Genomic DNA, 13,755 nt, shown 5'->3' with positions numbered 1-13,755 from the left:
ATGCAGTTTGCTGAACTCTATATTCATCATTGGCGGGCTGAAGACGAGTGGAATCGATACTTCATTCTGATTTATCCTGACCAGATGAGAATGAATGGTTAAAACAGTTCAAAAGAGCATCCTGCCGTGTGAATGTGGCTGACATTGCCCTTTGCTAGCCATGACTCGTCACCTACTAATTGCAATGGCTCTCTCCCATAACTAGGAGCACGGATCATATGCGGATTTCTTTGCGTAAATGGCTTCCAGAAATGCCTGGTACACTATATGCAAAAGCAAATGATAAGCGTTGTGTTGACTCGTATTGTTACCAACTGTGACAGGCCTGATGAATGAGAAAGATTCGTGTAGACGAATTTGATGGATAAATAGTATAGAATGAGAATTGGAGAAGGGAATCCCCGCACCCGCACGGAAGCTATCTAGCTGCCAGGCCCTGACCGCCTGCCCAATAAGGATAGATTGATATGACGCGGGCGCGGTTGATGTCTCCAATTGCTTTCCCCTACACGTTCTCATCACCAGTTTACGATGCTGTGTTTTCACTCTCGCCTGCTTCAATGCGCCCTGTAGCTGTATGCACTGCTTCCGTCATATTATTGCCTTGAATTGAAGCTGACGTACCATTAGACACCCTTTCGCGCATCCTCGCGATCGAGTGGAGGGCCACAGTTCGCCTCGACCCCTCGGTTCTTCGTGTCACAGAGGACCCCCGCATCGCAGCAGGCAACCCAGGATGCATTTTCCACCGAAGACGACGGACCCCAGAGCACTCCAGTACCAACTGCCCGCTTTCTGAGGCGCGACAGGGGTGCGGTCTCGACGCCTCGCCAGAAGGAGATCATCGAAGATTCAGACGATACGGAAGACAACCAGCAAGATGATACGCCACACGTACGCTCGGGGGAAATCATCTTCGATGACGGGCAAACGCAGAGCAGCTCCCCTGTACCACCGGCAGAACAAGATTCCGAATTCGAGGATCTCTTCGCAATCATTCAGGAGCGGAAAAAGCGACGTCGAATCTCAGCGAACAACGGTGCTTCCCCATCGCAACCAGTAGCGACACAATCAGACACAGATCGGATCGTGTCATTGTCACAAGATCATCCCGCGTCTCCAACGCCTCAATTCCAGTCCCCAACTCCAGCTGCCCCCAAACAGTCTTCGATCCAGACGCAAGCCACTCCAGCTCCTTCACATCGTACCCTGGCAGCCACAGCTACACCCCGACCCACAGCGCCGGCAAGCATCAACACGACAACCAATCCCCGTCGATTCCTCTTTTCAACCTCTCACCTACCTCCAAGCACCCAACCCCAACCAAGGAGCAAACCATGGGTCTCCACCTCGACGCAAGAGCCACCACCCTCGTCTCAGCGACGTAAACCACCAGCCTTCGTGCTCCCTCGCTCACCGTCCCCCTCGCACATGGACGACGAGCTCGCTGCCCTCCCGACCCCGTTCTCACCATCCTCGCGTGCGCTGCGTCGACGCGGACGTGCGCGCGGTCCCGCCCACGCTTATCTCCCTGACGGGATGGCTGCTGAAGTGCGCAGCTGGGTTCTAGAAATCGGCACCCGACACGAACAGCAGCGACAGACGAGCGTGGCCCGACGCACAGGAGCGGATACCCCCGGGCAGGATCCGCGGTACAGTCCGACAGTGGTTCGGATCGAGAGTGTGCATCAGTCTTCTCTGCCGAGCTGCGGTCCTCTTGCGTTTGTGTGCGGGCATGAGACCGATGCTCTTGGTGATGAGGCAAGGACAGAGGCAGAAACAGACTCACGGCTCAGAAAGCTGCTTCTCATCGGGTCACCCCGGTCTCGGTCTGAGACGACGATACAGCCCCGGCGCCGTGTTGCCTCAATAGTGCCTGAACTTCGCCCTGGAAATGCCATCGGCATTTGTCGAGGGTTGACCTGGGACATCGATCTGGGGGAGAGTGACATAGGAGTGGGAATCAGGGACAACCACTCTATAAATACTGCTTTGCAAGCGTCAGGAAAGTGGACTGTGGTCCTGGAATGGGAGCTGGTCTCCGAGGTAGACGGTCAAGATCGTACATAAATTAGATACCCTAACGTTACATGCATGAGCATGAGATAATATGAACAACCTCATCGTAACGACGATGTCAAATGAAATCTGTATATACACTTGCTTTTGGCCCTAGCCCAACAAACGCCACTCCTTGCAACGCCGGATGCACCAAAAACCAGTAAAAAAACTCATTCATGGCCACTGACTTACTCAGCACCGGTATCCTTCACCACAACTTTGAGCGCATCGACCGCAGCGGTGCACCCCCACTTCACCAACTTCAGATCCTTTCCAGAGGGCACGATATCCGTCTTCGCGACGACCTTGCGCAGGAAGAAGATCAACCCCTTGGCAATCTGCGGCGTCTCCTTGACACGCAAGAAGATCTCCATCAGGGCCTTTTCATCCCGCTCATCATCGCCGTCCTCCTCCCCTTTCTTGCTCTTCTTGCTCCCGCGCTTCTTATTCTTCTTGTTCTGCTGCTGCGACTGCTGCATCACGCTGATCAGGAGCAGCTCCACGAACGTCTTGCTCTTGGGCTGCAGGTAGGCGAAGTTCAGAATCTTCAAGATGCCGAGATTCAGGGTCCCGTCCACCACTAGGGACGCGTACATCTTGGCCAGGTTGACGATGGACTTCATCTCGAGCCGGTTGTTCTCGTCCTCGTCGTCGCCGAAGCCGCCGTCGGAGTCGTCGTCGTCGTGCATGTCGCCGTTCTCGCCCATGCGCTTGAAGATGTTCCACAGCGTGTACATGAACGAGACCTTGATGCGGCGGCCCATCTCGCCGCACAGCCGGCGGGCGATCAGCGTGTAGTAGGGGTTGTGCGCGGCCTCCTCCATGGCGCAGTGGGTCAGTACGCGGGGGATCTCGAACTCCTGGGCGCGCTTGAGCCGGAGCTTGAGCAGCCGCACGTGCGCGTCCTGGTAGTCCGTCGCGGACATGATGGCCACGAAGATCGAGCGGCGCACGTCCGTGTTCATCCGGTGGGCTTTCGCGATGTTGACCCAGTCGGGTTCTTTGTCGCTATCGTCGTCGTCGTCGTCGGGGGCGCCGTGCTGTTGCTGCTGCTGGCCCGCGGCGGCGGGCAGGCTTGAGAGCTCCTGACGCGCGGACTCGAGCGGGTCCTCGCGCCAACTGGCGCCGACGAGCCACCATTTCCCCTTCTTGGCCGAGTTGTGGATGTCCTCCCGCGAGATGCTGATGGGCTCCGAGGCGCGGATGACCCGCGTGTTGTTGAGCGCGCCGAGGATCTTGCGCATCTTCGTGAGGTGTTCGGACGAAATGGTGGAGCCGGCGCCGGCTTTCAGGCGGTTGTTCTTCAGGTCGGTGATCGTGTCGATCATGAATTTGGTGCGGACGGAGAGGGAGGCCTCGCCGGCTTTCGCTACGGCTGGTTGGATGAGGAGGACAATGTCCTTGAGGGAGGAGGGGTCATCTTGGCGGAGCTGAGGACCGGAGTCTGTGGTTCGTCGTTAGTACTATGTATGTAGATGAGCTTGCAGGGGGGTAGATACGTACTTCGGATAATCTTTAGGAGAAGCTCGGTGTTTTCCTCTGTAATGTCCTGGAGGAAGATCCGGATGTAGTCAAACATCAAGGTGCTTGAGATGACGTGGAAGTTGTACAACTGGGAAAGAAGGGAGATCAGATTGATTGCCTCCTTCCCTGAGAACGGCCCTCTTTCGTCTCCACGAGCATCGAAGGTTTCGACAATCTTCTGCACGATCTCCGCGCCAAAGTCCATACCCATCACCTTGTAGACGGCAGCAATGAAACCCGCATGCAGGATGATGAAGGTATCCGACAGAGCGGATCGTTCACAAATCATTCCGAACAAGAGTGTGATGAGGGTCGAGGTGACTTCTCCACGGGGATAATCGCGATATAGCTTCTCGAACTCCGCCAGGATGGAGATCATGTTGGCTTCGGACAGCTTGTTCAGGTGTCCTTGCGCTTGTCTTCGTAGACGTACAAGACTCTCAGACTCGGAGGAAGCCTTAGCGCGAAGCGAGGGAGGAATGTACTTTTGTGGTTGATTCCCACTGGACTCTTGGACCGGAGCAACGTATGGGTTTTCCTTCTTCTTAGGAACGGGTTCCTCTTCCTCTTCCTCTTCATCCTCGTCGAGATCCATGCCATCCATATCCACATCTTCGTCGTCATCCTCCTCGTCCTCCTCATCCTCACCCTCATCAAAGTCTCCAAGGGAGTCGTCGTCTTCGTCAAAAGCCTCCAACCCATCCAACCCATCCTCACTATCCATATCGCTGTCATCCTGATCCGACTCAACGTCGTCCTCGACCGGCAAACCCTGCGCCTTTCTCCGCTTGTTGCGCAGCCAGTCATCAGCCTCTCGCTTGCGCTTGCGATTCTCATCATCAGAGCCCTCATCCAGATCGCCCAGAAGATCACCCAAACCATCTTCCTCAAAAGCCTTGGGAAGCTTCTTGCCCTTCTTAAGACCCAGCTTCTTCTCCAACGCAGCAATCTCCGCATCATCCTCGTCCAGCTTCGCTTTGACTGTCTTCGAGATCGGACGCGAGGCAGCCGCCCCCTCAGCATCGTTGTCGGTCGTCTGCGCTTTCTTCTTCGGCTTCTCGGGAGCAGCAGCCTTAGCAGCCTCCTTCTTCTGCTTCAACTTGGCCATGGTCGCCGCAACATCGTCGTCGTTGTCCGAATCGCCCGCATCGTCGTCATCAAATCCACCAAATCCATCCTCATCGTCGTCGTCATTGTCATCATAGCCCCCGTAAGACCGTTGAGGACCCCTCTTCAGCCCACCCCGCTGCTTCTTCGACTGTCGCTCCTCCTTCCGACGATCTTTCCTCGCGCCGGGACCGTTGCGCTTCCGCTCCCCGTATGTATCGCGGATCCCCAGCTCCTCTCGGAGATTCCGAGGTAACGAGGTTGTATTATGCCTAGGACGTGGCATTTTGTTTTTCTGGTGGTGGAGAATGTTGATGCAGTGGAACTTTTTTTTTGGTCTGCGAACATAATGCCGTTTCAAAAAAGTCCGCGGAGGCGGAAACCAAGAAAGGCGGTGAGATCAAGTTGCGGAGCTCCTCTCCTCCTCTCCCCACTCAACTCGCTAAGTCGAGATCGTCTGGCCATTCGGTTCATTGATTAGAGCATAGCTTCACAAGTGGATTGGTCTGCTTCTCTGTCTCTCCATCCTTTGACTTTGACTTTCAACATATTTGATCCATCTTACAGGGGGCTCAAGACCACCCTTCTCACCAAACATTTCCTCAACTGACACCATCCACTTCCCCATTCCTGGGCACGCATCTACTCAAAATGCCCGCCCACCTCAACCATGAAGAGGTCTGTCCGACACAACCCCCAACCTGTCCCCCTCAAGACACTTTGAACTCCCTCCAACCCCCAAGCCACCTACAGTCTACGCAAACAGACTAACCCAAAAACAGTTCTTCACCTCCCTAACCACCCTCCTAACCACCACCTCCCAAAAAGCCCGCGGCTCCGTCTACCTCACCCAGAAGCCGTGGATCAACGCCGATAGCCCCGAACAACAACAACCTTCCATCCTCATCCGCGCGACCGACGGCAACACCAGCGCCCCGAACCCGAAGAAGGCGAAGACCGACAAGAAGACGGCGGCGGCCGCCGCCAAGAAAGTCAAGCTGTCGACGGTGGTGAGCCCGGAGGAGCTGGAGGCGTTCTACGTCCGGTATGCGGAGGTGTGTAAGGCGGGGATGACGGGGTTGAAGAAGCGGGACCGCAGTAAGAAGAAGACTGCCAAGGGGAAGGCTGGGGGGAAGGTGCAGAAGGCTTGATTTTTGGTTAGGGGGTAAGGAGATGTGGGGTTGAGGGTCCTATTGAGTTGTTGGGATTATAGACTAGCTTAGGGGGTTGGATTAGGCGTGGGTAGTGAGGTTGGAGGGACGGGAGGATCTGATAGATGGTCTGTTGTGCTTGTTCGGTGTATGGTTGATTGCATTTATTGGGCGTTTCATGGGTCTATCTCTTTTTCCTTTCATCTATCGATTGATCTTCATACGACTGGGTGTGCAGTAATCGAGTTCTCGAGCCATCAATTGTGTAGTATGTGAGCATGCTCTATAAGTTTCTTAAGGACGAAGCATGACAGCATGGCCCCTTGCCGAAAGGTACCCATAGATATGATTGAAGGGCCATCCGAATGTCTACATGCACTGAAAGAAGAACCCAGAGTTACCCATCCGCCCTTGCCCTTCCCCAGCCACGGATCCGTCACGGGTCCGTCCCTCATCATACTCTCGGCTAGAATAATTTGTCTCTCTTCCCTGCAAACCCAATCATTATCCTCCATTATCAAGCAAAAGACATTCACTGAGACCCGCAGTGCATTATAGCCAGGAATCCAGCCCGTGACACAGTCCAACCCAGTAGTGACCGAGAAAATACGTAAGGACGGGTTGGAACGAAATACGCGATGAAAGGCCGTCCTCTACACAACCACCCACCCACTAACCAGTGCTTATCAATGCCGCAATCCCCTCAGATAGTCGCCCATCCCCGAAGGAGCCAACCCTCCAACGAGGTCCAAGCCGAGAGGCCCCGTATCGATCATCAATGACCAATCCCCATCACCTAGTATAACCCAAACCCGCAAGCCTTCAACTCAAAGCCCCTCCCTCCCCAAATGCTAGCGCCATATCCTTCCTCTTTCTCCCCCCCCACGCCCGGGCGACATCAAAAAGCCTCGACCCAGACCCAGACGAAACACATGTAGAAACACCGCGAGATCAGATCGAGACGATGAACCCCGGGTCATCGTTGTTTCTCCCCCGGATGACAGGATCAAGACAACCCCGTTATTTGGAAACCGGCAGGCGAGGGAAGGCGGGCAGGCCCGGGGCCGGTAAGCGGTAGTAGCCGTTCTCGCGCTGGCGGATGGGCGGGACGGTGAACAGGATCAGGCTGGCCAGGAAGAGGACCCGTTTCTGCTGGAACTTCAGGGGCACTTTCCACCAGGCGTGGAGGGCCGTGAGCCAGACCCGGCTTCGTTGGCGGAGGCGCATGGGGACTTTCCGCCACATCGTTGTGGTTGTGTGACGTGCATAGAGGGGGGAGGAATATCGGGGGATGGGGTGGGGAGAAGGCGAAAGAGGAGGAGGAGGTGGTGGTGGTGAAGGTGGAAGAGGTCAAGATGGACGTAGTAGCCAGTTACTACTGCGCTGCTGTTTAGGGAGGTGGTTTCATGGTAACTGGAACTTGAAGTATGGGGGAGGGACCTGGGGACCTTAGGTTGTTGCCGTGGGTGCTTACCTACTGTTGTTCCCTCCCGGTCCGCCGCCCCCTCACGCCAATGTGACCTATCATTTTCTTTATTCCCGATCTAGATCATGCCATTGCTTTCAAGTTCTCAACTTCAGAGGTCCGTGCTGCGTCTCTACTTATTAATCATAATGCACAGAAAGTTGATTGGCAGAATGAAGATTTTAGATGTCAACGTCTCACAAATTAAGTATAATTGATGGTACACGCTAGAATACAATAAAGACATTAGGGTACATTTCCAATGCAGATTGGCCCGCAGATTGGCCCCCCCACAAATCAAATGTGTCCCGGACCATGCATGGGACTTGATAACGGAAATTCATGTAGAGAGATCATCACAGAATGAAGGCGTGTGTGGGAATGAAGCAAGAATATCATGACGGACGAATGGGAGTGAAGGAAATATGCCAAAGAGTGGTATGTTGAACGGGGAAAAGATAGTATGCTGAGCCAGCGAGGCCGTTGTCTCCGCCCACATTTCACGAGTCTTTGTCGGTAGACTCTTCGGACCTTCTAAAGCAATCAGGAAGAGGAAGGTCGAAATCATCCACAATATCCTGACCTTCAGCCAATTGGTCCTCGATATTGCGCTTCAGCTCACCCATAGTCGAGTTCAGAGCAGGCCCGATAACAATCCGGGCAGCAATATGGATGAGCACGACCAGGAGCTGAATGGGAGGGACTAAAACGAGTGAGGCGGTCTTGTGAATCAAAGAAGCCGCATCGTGCTTCTCAGGTTTGGCAAGCGTCAATGTGGATGGTGGGGGCATGGGAGAGACCTCCCGCTGGCGGGAGGCCCTAGAGCGACGGCGAAACTCTGCGCTCATGCTGGAGAGATTAGAATTAGAGTCGGTGCTGGAGGCAAGCCCGGCAGGTTCTGCGGCGGGCGAAGGAGAGTTAGGGGTGATGGTAATTGGTTGGGCCTCCTGCTCGGAAAAGTCTCTTGCCAACTCGTCTGCCGGCGACATGTGATCCCAACAGTCGACGTATACAGAGACCCTATTGCCAGAGCGCTTTGACTTGGGAAGATGTGAGTCTTCCGAGGACGAGTGAACATCACCACTTTCATTGTCATAGTGGTCGTCATTCTCGCTTGACGCAGGTGTAGAGCAGGTGTCCAAATCCGGAAGAGCTGTAAAAGAAGGGCCAAGCGAGTGGAATGATTCCACACTGGAGGAAAAGGATAGTTCAGGATCAACCTGATCTTCAGCACTATCTTCGAACCTTGCCAGCAAGGTCTGAAAGTTCTGCTGTGTTTCGGCCACGGACTGGCCCGGATGCTGAGTTGGCCCTGCGATCTGAATCGGCTCAGACGACTCATTATCGTCTGCGATGGTCTCTAAAATGGTGCTGTTGCTGCCTCTGGTCGTAAAGCCACTATCGTCCGTCGCATCTCCGTCCGTGTCTTCGCCAGCGCTAGGCGAGTCAGTCGCCAAGTCATCCATCGGCCGAAGTCGGTCTTGCTTGTATATGGAAGAGACGGGGGCGCTTTCTCTGCGCCCTTTGGGACGCCATGCCCTCTTCCTTCTGGGCGCCTTGGCCTCCTCGGGGATTTCGACGGTGAAGCCCCTCTTGAAGGGACAGGGCGTGACTTCATATCGGAGAATCTTCGGCAACACGTTCTTCATTTCCGTGACCAGCGTCTTGTCGTCCTCCACCTCGTTGGGCAGTTCGATGCGATAATAAGTGAGAGGTCGGATGCGCAGGACGAATGTTGACTCGCCATCAACACACCAACATTGTGAGTTCTTGAGGATGGCGTGGACGACATTGCCGCATTTCAGGAAGACAGTCAAACCGTGAACATTTTCCAGACGGAGAGGCGCGAGCGCGACCGTGCGTTCGGTAGGCGATCTCCAGGGAAGTGTCTCCACGGTATCAACCGGGTAATCAAAGTCCGCGGGCGCGGTGCTCGAAGGAATGGGCGCGAGGGCTCTAGGGGCGAAATGGACGACTTTAGCGGAGGGATGGTAGAAGAGATCGTTCTCGGATGGTTTCACAGATTCTGAGTGACGACGTGTACGCGGGTTCAATTTGGTGGGGAGAGTAGCAGACCGACGGATGGACAAGGTCTGAGGGAGCGGCGCATCGGAGGAATCAGACATCCTCAATCAATCATGGGGATCTTGGATGATGGGAATGGAATATAAGGAAAAAAGAAAGGGACCGAAACAAAAGATTACATTGAATAGAAGTCTAGGGTGAGAGAAAAGTGCATGTGATGTGAAATATGGAAGAGTAGAAAGCGGAAAAGGAGAGACGATCAGCAGGGATAATGAGGAGGGGGGGAGAATAGAAAAGAATGATGGTGGTGGTGGTGGTGGTGGTGGTGAGATAATCGAGCCCGAATGACCCCGGAAGATGGATGGATGAACTCAAACTGGAATAATCATGGCAAAAACCAATCTGGACTAGTCGCGGATCTCCCCTGCGCTCTGCACGCTGCAAGTCTGTTGGGGCTGGTGTGGAGTATGATGTTTATGGCCTCAGGCAGTAAGGCATTAGACACAAATCACGTGAAATATGGCGTCGTGGGGCTGGGCGGGTAGTCCGGCTGCGCTGCTAGCTCCGGCGCTTAGCGGTAGTTGCACCAATCCACAATCACAGCCATACTTGGACATTTCCGTTATGTGGTTGCCTGTGGCTGTTCCCCCTCGAGCCAACGCACCACTATAAATAGCTCTACATCTCCAATTCTTTCTCTTTCAACTATCCCTGAGCTCACATCTGCTGTCTCCCTGGGCATAGTCGAGCATCATGCCGAACTTCGAGCCTAACGCCGTGATTCGCGGCTGTCAGCTCACCATTGTTGGAAGTGAGTGAGATTCTTCCCCTCTGTTACCTCTACGCGGCCGCGTGGAGCTTGCTTGTCGCTCCATGGGATGCACCATGTGAAGCAGAAAAGGGGTGTCTGAGAAGTCTACTCTTGCTTTGCAATGCCTGGATTCTCCAATTTCCGATCACCAGATCTGCTATTGTGCAGATTGATCGATTGGGCGGCATTGAGCAAAACACCTACGTCATCGGAGCACGAGTATTGGATAGCTGACCCTCGCTCGACAGCTGTCCGCGCGCTGGGAAATCCCGACTTATTTAAGTACAATCACTTTCGACAGGCTGTCTTTGCAGTCGCCGTTGGGATTGCTATCCAACTTATCATTCAAATTCCGGTATGAGCGGTGCCCATTACTAGCCTCAAGATGTATGACCCCCGAGCTAACAAATCACATCTAGATCATCGGGGTCAAATTCGTTCTCTGGATTCTCTCATGGTTTCTCGACCTAGAAAATGCCACCTGGGACAACTCCCTCATCGAGGGTCTCGACTTCATCTCCAACTCGGTGCTTCAGGTGCCCTTCTTGCTCATGACACTAATGCGCTATATCACACCTACCCTGGACGAGATGTAAGTCGAATATTTTCATGGATATTCAGTCTGATTGGGCACGCTAACTAGTGGGCAGTTTCATGGAATCCCTCAAGTGGGTTGACGCTACCTACGTGCACAAGCACAAGCATGAAGACCCAAAGAACCTGCGCGAGATGTATTACCCTAACCTTTCCATGTACACCACCGCGGACGGCAGGGTCAAAACTCCCAAGGGCGCCGGCCTCGCAGCATTCTTCATGTTTCTCAAGCGTTACGGCAAGCGGGCTGGGTTGCTCCTCGGCACTTACCTCTTCTCTTTGGTCCCCGTCATCGGACCTTTCGTGATGCCGGCTGCCTCGTTCTTCGCCTTTCAAAGCGCCGTGGGAACGACCCCTGCGGCTGTCATTTTCGGGGCCGGCTTCATTCTCCCCAAGAGCTACGTGGTTTCGTTCTTGCACAGTTACTATGCGTCCCGCAGTCTTATGCGTGAACTTGTAGGTCCTTCCTTGGCCTCCCTCTCGGGCTTATTCGACTAACAGCAGAAACAGTTGGAGCCGTACTTCAGCCGTGTGCCCTTCACCCATGAGCAGAAGAAGCGTTGGTTCGCCGATCGTGAAGGAGTTTTGTTCGGCTTCGCATTCGCTTTCACCCACGTCATGAAGGCGCCCTTTATCGGAGTCCTCCTTTACGGCGTGGCCCAGGCATCGACTGCCTATCTGGTCACCAAGATCACGGATCCCCCACCGAGCCCTGCGCTGAAGGAGGGATTCGCTGAGACTCAGACGACCTGGAAGAACAAGCACGATTTCCTGAGTCTTCCCTTGGATAAACTAGACAAGATCAACATGGAAGAAGAGGAGAAGAAGCCCAAGGTACCTGATACCTCTAGCCGGCAATTGTCCTAGATGGGAGAAAAGAGGGTTGGTTTGATTGAAGGGTTGCCCCGGGATTTGAATGAGCGGCGGAGTAGACAAGCCGGGATCTGTATAGATTTGGGGTGACTTGGGAAGATTTGTAAAGAGCTTTTATAAAAAAGCTGTATGGGTGTAACAATTCCGATATCGTTATCAGAAAAAGTTGAATGCAAAGCAGATGGGAAAGAGTGGGAGAATCTTCCCCGCAGATAAGCGTCATTGACCCTCCGATAAGATAACCTTGTCCCACTTTCTCTCCCTCCCCTCATCATACCTGCTGATAACCATGGGTCTGAGCGACATTTTCTTTGAACTGGCGAGGCGGGGAATGTTTTTCTTAGCTGCAGGGGAGGATCGTGCAGCTACGAGTACTTAAATTGGCAACTGTCAGCCCGGGGGAGGGGCTTTTCCTGCAGAGCTAAATTTATTCTTCCTTCCCTTCTACAGTGCATACACCCACAGGCACCTCCACCAGACAACAAACAGAAACCATCACATCTCACTCCCTCACCATGGGCCACAAGAAGATCCGTACAGCGCTCACCGTTGATCTTGACAAGCCCGCCTGGGAGCAGCCTGGCTTACACGTGCGTGTCACCTACTCTGATACAGTCCCTGTCTTCACCTCGATACTGACGTCCTGCAGAACCGATGGCATCCAGATGGTACCATTCCAGCCTCACCACCCACCTACCATGATATTCAGGCACAATGCTAATCATAACCTCATTCACATAAAATAGTCCCCGCATGCGGCAAGATCGCCAACAACGAAGTCGTCAAGATCGAATGTCTCGACTGGACCGGCGGCCAGATCAAGAACAACGACTCCGCCGACGACGTCAAGAACGTCGACCTCACCCAGATTCACTACCTATCCGGTCCCTTTGAGATCGAAACCGCCGAGCCGGGGGACGTTCTGCTGGTGGAGATCCAAGACGTCCAGCCCTTCGAGGATCATCCCTGGGGGTTTACGGGGATCTTTGACAGAAATAATGGAGGCGGGTTTCTTGATGAGCTTTATCCTAACGCGTGAGCCAGACTCTTACTTAACGTAATCTGAGTTGGGAGAGAACGAGTCTGGATCTGACTGAGTGCATACCGCAGAGCAAAGGCCATCTGGGACTTTGAGGGGATCTTCTGCTCGTCGCGCCACATTCCCCACGTCCGCTTTGCGGGGCTGATCCACCCTGGGATTCTAGGCTGCGCGCCGTCCGCCGAGGTCCTGGCGGAGTGGAATCGTCGGGAGGGGGAGCTGATCGCGGCGAGTGCGGATCTCCAGCGTGATGTGGCGAAGCCCCCCGAGCCGAAGAATGCGCATGCGGGGAGTGCCGATGAGAGTCTGAAGGAGCAGATCGCTAGAGAAGGCGCGAGGACGATTCCGGTATGCTTCCCTCACTCATCATGCGTTCGCGTGAACAAGGTGAACTTGGGAGCCGAGCTCAAACTAACACAATCCTGGTTTCTACGCTAGGGTCGCCCCGAGCACGGCGGCAACTGCGACATCAAGAACCTCTCCCGCGGCTCCAAGGTCTACCTCCCCGTGCACGTCCCCGGCGCGAAGTTCTCCGTCGGCGATCTGCACTTCTCGCAGGGTGACGGGGAGATCTCCTTCTGCGGCGCCATTGAGATGGCCGGCGTCATCACGCTCAAGTTCACCGTGCTCAAGGGCGGGATGGCCAAGATGGGCATGAAGTCCCCGATCTTCCACCCGGGCCCCGTGGAGCCGCAATTCGGGCCGGGTCGATACCTGACCTTCGAGGGATTCTCGGTCGATGAGAACGGAAAGCAGCATTACCTGGATGCCACGGTGGCTTACCGCCAGACCTGCCTGCGGGTCATCGAGTATCTACGGCGGTATGGGTATAATGACTACCAGATCTACCTGCTGCTGAGCTGCGCGCCGGTGCAGGGACATATTGCCGGGCTGGTAGATATCCCCAACGCGTGTACGACGCTGGGGGTGCCGATGGATATCTTCGACTTTGACATTCGGCCGGAGGGCGATGTGGTGCAGTTGGATATGGGGAGCTGTGCGTTTACGAGTGAGTAGGGTCGATGCAGTGGCTATCTATCAAGGATTGAGGAACAGTGTTGCCTTTCAATCCACGTGGACTGTTCCGGCTTGGGAAGATTAATAT

The 13,755-nt window shown here is 54.4% G+C and overlaps 6 protein-coding genes across 6 annotated transcripts; 4 read left to right on the top strand and 2 right to left on the bottom strand.

Annotated features, from left to right (window-relative positions):
• Positions 1-529: 529 nt before the first annotated feature.
• BO86DRAFT_368605 (uncharacterized protein) lies at positions 530-2,070 on the top strand (the record flags this gene model as incomplete). The annotated part of the gene is made up of 2 exons (XM_025670208.1): positions 530-575; positions 631-2,070. The coding sequence occupies exons 1-2, from the start codon at positions 561-563 to the stop codon at positions 2,068-2,070; spliced, it is 1,455 nt and encodes a 484-aa protein (XP_025524401.1). The 5' UTR covers positions 530-560.
• Positions 2,071-2,170: 100 nt separating this feature from the next.
• On the bottom strand, positions 2,171-5,000 carry BO86DRAFT_450292 (MIF4G domain-containing protein). Its single transcript, XM_025676782.1, has 2 exons — positions 3,565-5,000; positions 2,171-3,505 (listed from the first exon to the last, which is right to left on the bottom strand). The coding sequence occupies exons 1-2, from the start codon at positions 4,976-4,978 to the stop codon at positions 2,250-2,252; spliced, it is 2,670 nt and encodes an 889-aa protein (XP_025524400.1). The 5' UTR covers positions 4,979-5,000; the 3' UTR covers positions 2,171-2,249.
• A 205-nt stretch (positions 5,001-5,205) lies between these two features.
• Positions 5,206-6,075, top strand: BO86DRAFT_391771 (signal recognition particle 14 kDa protein). Its single transcript, XM_025672670.1, has 2 exons — positions 5,206-5,370; positions 5,475-6,075. Exons 1-2 carry the CDS (start codon positions 5,344-5,346, stop codon positions 5,841-5,843), a joined length of 396 nt encoding a protein of 131 aa, XP_025524399.1. The 5' UTR covers positions 5,206-5,343; the 3' UTR covers positions 5,844-6,075.
• A 1,413-nt stretch (positions 6,076-7,488) lies between these two features.
• BO86DRAFT_391769 (uncharacterized protein) lies at positions 7,489-9,649 on the bottom strand. The gene has a single exon (XM_025672669.1). It carries the CDS (start codon positions 9,432-9,434, stop codon positions 7,809-7,811), a length of 1,626 nt encoding a protein of 541 aa, XP_025524398.1. The 5' UTR covers positions 9,435-9,649; the 3' UTR covers positions 7,489-7,808.
• Positions 9,650-10,170: 521 nt separating this feature from the next.
• On the top strand, positions 10,171-11,873 carry usgS (transmembrane protein UsgS). Its single transcript, XM_025666594.1, has 4 exons — positions 10,171-10,499; positions 10,564-10,736; positions 10,795-11,194; positions 11,249-11,873. Exons 1-4 carry the CDS (start codon positions 10,266-10,268, stop codon positions 11,603-11,605), a joined length of 1,164 nt encoding a protein of 387 aa, XP_025524397.1. The 5' UTR covers positions 10,171-10,265; the 3' UTR covers positions 11,606-11,873.
• Positions 11,874-12,126: 253 nt separating this feature from the next.
• Positions 12,127-13,667, top strand: BO86DRAFT_320735 (acetamidase/formamidase family protein; the record flags this gene model as incomplete). Its single annotated transcript, XM_025668307.1, has 5 exons — positions 12,127-12,201; positions 12,261-12,279; positions 12,358-12,646; positions 12,710-12,998; positions 13,089-13,667. 5 exons carry the CDS (start codon positions 12,127-12,129, stop codon positions 13,665-13,667), a joined length of 1,251 nt encoding a protein of 416 aa, XP_025524396.1.
• Between the last annotated feature and the right edge of the window lie 88 nt (positions 13,668-13,755).

The sequence above is a fragment of the Aspergillus japonicus genome (genome assembly GCF_003184785.1).
Source record: "Aspergillus japonicus CBS 114.51 unplaced genomic scaffold BO86scaffold_57, whole genome shotgun sequence".
Classification (NCBI taxonomy): Eukaryota; Fungi; Ascomycota; class Eurotiomycetes; order Eurotiales; family Aspergillaceae; genus Aspergillus; species Aspergillus japonicus.
Note: the sequence above shows the minus strand (reverse complement) of the source record. Positions and strands in the feature narration are given on the sequence as shown.